General features: G+C 36.0%; 1 protein-coding gene across 1 annotated transcript; it reads right to left on the bottom strand.

Moving 5' to 3' along the window:
* Positions 1-3775: 3775 nt before the first annotated feature.
* Positions 3776-4697, bottom strand: LOC113231430 (enhancer of split malpha protein-like). The gene has a single exon (XM_026465746.1). It carries the CDS (start codon positions 4635-4637, stop codon positions 4164-4166), a length of 474 nt encoding a protein of 157 aa, XP_026321531.1. The 5' UTR covers positions 4638-4697; the 3' UTR covers positions 3776-4163.
* Positions 4698-5480: the final 783 nt, after the last annotated feature.

The raw sequence follows: 5480 nt of genomic DNA, 5'->3' as shown, positions 1-5480 counted from the left end.
ATTATTATTCTTGGCCACTTGGTTAGTACCTACCCGCACATTATAGACAGAGCCGGTACTGTAATTATGACAAGTCGCCTAGCGGTATCTGTGGCCACTTTTTAATCGATGGCTATCAATTAGCATATCAGGTTTGAGAGATATCTTTGCGAAAGCACGGGTGTTGAAATGCGATTAACGTGTACTTTTTTCACAGTACGGTACTGAGCGGTACTTGTTAGTCTTTTATTGCGCCTTTTTAAAAATATACATGCTTTGGAACAAAACGACGTTTTTTCCTTTATACAGTTACATGTTGAATGTCAGGAACATTGGCTAAAAACATATAGTGTGCTAACTATATTCTTATATATAAGGCAGGTATTAGTTCGAAATAATTGTTTCCTAATTTTGGTGATATCGTTTTATTTATTTTTGGTACTGGTTGTAGATGAAAATGAAAAGAATGCATGCACTACTCAAGCAATCCGTTTATAAGACAAACTATTGACATATTTCTTGAAAATTGCATGTCTTTCTTGATGGTATGACCTTAATTTAATTTAACTTTATTGCCTTTTAAGCTGAGGATTGTGGGTTCGAATCCGGGCTTCTGAATTTTCCAGAATTTATGTGCGAAATTTGATTTGTTTACATGAAGTTGCTGCTGAAAAGGATGCTGGTGAAATTGCAGGCAGATGGGACTTGTCAACTTATGTCTCAGGGTGTCGGGTGCAGTGGCCCTCAGATCTTTGTGATTTAAAGCTCTGAGTGGCACTGCGACTGTTAGGGACAGGAGTGTCGCTTACCACCAGGCACACGACTTGTTCGTCCCGTTACTTAATATTATTAAAAAATATATTTTCGTTGAAAGAAAACATTGTGATGAAACCTTCACACATCTGCAAAGACATTTAATTATGTGTGTGACGTTTTCAAACCGCATTGGTTCCGCGTGAGAAGGTATATAGGCTAATTATTAGTATTATTACTATAGATTTCTAATGTAATTAACCTTTTCACCACCACCGATAAAAACTAGTTTCGTTCCCTAAACGCCAAGCCTATTAATGATGTGACATGTTATTAATTTCCACCTTATATAAATTCAATTCTCCTAAGTCAAAGACGCACATAACTGACCATGAAATGCAACTTGAATCCGTGCATAACTAGAATATAAGTTATTATTGTGTTAACAAGGAATATCTTATATAATATTATCTTAATATTTATTTATTAAAATAAATTTAAAGTGACGCATTAAGGCGTCATTGGCGTTTATGTAAGACGCTTTAAAGCGTCCACGGCGGTCAAAGGGTTACGATACAGTCTCAACACGTTTAAGCAAAATAGCACGACGGGAACAATTTTAATTTTTTATTATTTGGCAAATGAATTATCATTGCATTCCCAACAATGGAGTTTTCATTTAATAGCAACTTTTACTGTCCTACGATTCGCACGTGCACATTTGAATGCTCAATCTTTATTGTCATTGGCTTTTGTTATTTTGCGCACTACAGCCTTTTGTTAGTTAGCATACTTTTGTTGCACAATATTCTTTTTTTAATTGGTAGCTTCTATAGGCTGCGTATTCGTCTTGTGGTGGTTCTGCGACAGGTTGAAACTTGTCCCGACACGTAGGAGAGGTTTTATTTTGCAAGTCTGAAGAATTTGCAACTGTGTTGCATAAGTATTCATGCAGGAGGTTATGGGAAAACTTTAGTACAGAATTGTGAATGATTTTTTTCTGATGGTTGTTTTTGTTGATTTTGTATAATAGTGTAGTTGTTTTTGTATTTCATGTTTGCATTGTTCTATTGTGCAATTGTATTTTAAATGTTTCGTGGTTTGTTTTAAGTTGTGATAAACATTTTCTTCTTGTGGTTTTGTTAGAGTAATTAATGGTTTTGTTGTTATAGTTTTCTATATTTAGATACGAATGTGTGAATTTTGAGTCAATGGCTTTCATCTAAATTTAAAAAAAATCGTATTTTACGTAGGTTTCAAACAATTCTAGATATCTATCTGCCTCTGTAGCCGAGCGGTTACCATGCTGCAGGTCCCGGGTTCGATTCCTGGGCCGGGAGAAATATTTGTATGGCCTACATTTATTTGTCTCGTGACTTTGGGTGTAATTTGTGTTGTCTATGTTTAGGTGAAATTTTTGTTGTTATTTATTTTTTTATCACCAAAATTGAGACACTATTAATAGCTTAAACCGTATTGAACAGCATATTAAGAAAGTATAAACCTACTAGATGTGCTCATAAGTAGTTGTAAAATACATTAGTGATATTTTGGTATGTAAGAGAGTAAAAGGAAAGCAAATATTGGCTGATATATTCTAAAATAAACATTACTAATGTCAGGTTTTGGCGATTGTTACATATAGGAAATAAAACTTTATTTTCCCATTTAAATCGTGTATATTTATTTTTCCATACAGGCCATGGCCATGGGACTTGTATAGGGACTGAGACGTTGGTTTGTGAATGGGTAATTCTCAGTTAATTTTCTCTACCTAATTTCGGTGGCAATTTAAATATTCTAGAATATTATCATGAAATATTATTTAATATTCGAGGGTAGTACATACCCTGAAATATAATTTAATATTTCACGATAATTTAGTTGCACACTTAAATAATAAAAATTGCCACCAGAATTAGCTGGAGAAGTCTAACCTGAAAATGGCCCAAATGCACGCAATTTATATCCAAAAAGTTACAAGTTAGTTAAATAGTTTCATGATTTCTCTTACGTTTTATAATTTTAGTTTCTATAATATTAATGACGAGTATTATAAACCATAATAGACTATAACTATGTAGGCATAATGCATAAATTGAAATAATTCCCCTTTGCTTCATCATAATTGTAATTTTTTTTATTTTATTTTTATTATTTTTTTATTTTATTTATATTTTATATTGTTGCGAAAGCATGTTGTGTAGTGTTTATTACTAAATGTTTCTTATGAAGAATATCCTAAATAAATATGTATCTACATATTATGCGTATGTAACTGGTAGGTAACAATATACCGATCGAACATTGGCGTCGTTCTAATTACGATGAATTAAACAAAAAAGTTTTTATATTTTCTATCTACTCATGTATTCATTGATGACTATGTTTTACAATTAAATCTGATTAATATTCTCAAATCAGATTGCACAGAAATTAATAGCATCGCCTTTTTAAGTCAGAGAAAAGCGCCGATAAAAAATCGACCATTAAAACCCAGTAGCGCAGCCTCGAGCCCTGCACGTGCGCCGGCGCGGGCGCAGAAATGTTGTTCGCCCGGTATGGACATCGCCCAGCATCCATTATAAGAAGAACTTTGTACAAATACAAATGGAAGCTTTTGTAGGACCTTAGTTTAGCTTAAAAAGCGTACAGTGTGAGCAATGGGTAAATACAGATCTAGTTAGAGTCTTACGCTGTTAAATTGCAATTTTCTTGCTTATTAGTTGTCTATATTGAACAAAACAAGTTATTAGTCCGTGTTCTTTTTATAGTAGTCTGTTATAAGTATAGTGGCTCGCGCCGTCTTGTCGTTAACATCTCAGCACTCGCCTGACCACTTTTTAAGACTCCAGAAGAGACTGCAAGTTTTATTATCATTGAGACTTGATCTCGTCTGAACCCTTGTTAGTATATGATTTGCTGGAATCGGTGCTGTATTTCTGTGTATTATTTATTGTTATGCAGTTTAAGGTAGAGAGAGTAAAAAGTATTTGGTGTCTTATTCTAGGTATTCATAAGGTAAAAATTGCAATGAAAAGAGAAAAATATATTTCAGTCCATGTTTTATTTTTTCAACAACTTTCTTCAACACGAGAAAAAGTTTCTTATAGTTACATAATTTACTAATCCTAACACAAAATTAAAGCTCAACTAAAGGAAGATCACATTAAGCTCACTATACCTAACTTTTAAATTACAATACAATATTTCAAAAATATCACAACGCGATTCGAAAAATCGAAATACAATTAAAGCTTTCATGGAGTTATCAGTTATCACGAGTATTGAGCAAGCCCTAGCTCTAACCTAACACTAATATGGCACCTTAGAATTGTAAACTAAATCTAACATCACAGACGGTTGCAGAAACCAACGGAGCAAGCACTGGTTTCACTGGAAGACACTGATTGTTGTCTAAGTTGGAAGAATTAGGCTTGGATCCAGCGGTCGCAAATGGGGTGCTGCTGCTCCGCGGTTTGGCACTCGGTGTAGCAGTGCGCCGTAGCGAAGTCAACGTCGTGCTTGGAAACGGTGGTCCAAAAGAAGGTGCCGGCGTCTGTGCGAGCGAAGTGTACAGGTACGTAAAAGTCGTCCTTGGAGACGGGAACAAGGTCGCAAGACTCATCTTCGTTGTAGACGAGGAAGGCAGCGCCTGGCTGGCACCCCTCCATCTCAGCGTAGATTTTGCGCTCAAGGGACTCGTTGCTGGAATTCTGCTCGTCTTCGTAGCACGTGTCATAAGTTTTGGCGGGAACGCGCTTGGTTGTCTTCTTGATGATCTTCATCAAAGGTCTCAGCAAGGCTTTTAGGCCACTGCTCTTTATCTTCTCACTGTTGTATTTGTTCTCGTTCATCGAGTTGTTTGTGGCGATGATATATTCGTTATTAGCGTAGTAAGACATTTTGGAAATGTGTAAAGAATTGAAGTAGAGAGCGTGTGTCGCTAGTGAGATCACAGGCGGGAATGTGGGGCTGACTGGGCTGGCCGGCCTTTTATATCCGCCGGGCCGCCCCCGACATAAAGGCTGTGTACGTGAAAAAGCTCCCTTTTGAATGTGTGGGTGCGTCAAGTGGATCATTCGATACCCTAATATCTTTTTCATACGTGATGGCGCTTTATCTTATTAACATCATAGGTAGTTGATTATTTAGCTTTGATAAAAAGCTTTTTAATGATAATTTTTAATGTTAATACGATTTTGGTCATTGTTACGATTTTCTTTAAAGTATTCAATTTAATTCCCTTGTAAGGCATATTATATAGTAATTCTAGGACATTGCAAAGTAGCTTGCATTACATCAATCATGAGGCTTGTTTTTTAACTTTGCAACGTCTCCCTGTCATTAAGACTTTTTTTCTTACGATTGGTCAAGCTTTTCTACAAATATATAAATATAAGTCGCACGTGGCTACAAGTGTTTCACTATTCTCATTTGCATAGTACTTATCAAAACCTATCCCTTTATTGATATTACAAACACTTGATGATAATTATATTATAGTTAAAGGTTTTCATGGGAAAAGTGTCCACGTGCCGTCCACACGCGGAGCATGCCACATGTTATTCAGTAGCCCCTAGTGTCTAACAATGCGATTGTTATCGCTCCGTGGCGGGCATGGGGTCACTAAGTCATGAATTGGGGTTATTTGAGGTGCATCACGACCCCTTTGACTTCTGGGGAGCGCACGCGCAACTCGCGTGCTACACACTTGTTTATGACTCTTATTTCGTCGTGTAACGTTT

The sequence above is a fragment of the Hyposmocoma kahamanoa genome, unplaced genomic scaffold (genome assembly GCF_003589595.1).
Source record: "Hyposmocoma kahamanoa isolate Upper Pololo Valley unplaced genomic scaffold, ASM358959v1 65, whole genome shotgun sequence".
NCBI classification, from domain to species: Eukaryota; Metazoa; Arthropoda; class Insecta; order Lepidoptera; family Cosmopterigidae; genus Hyposmocoma; species Hyposmocoma kahamanoa.
This window is presented reverse-complemented; position numbering and strand designations above follow the sequence as displayed.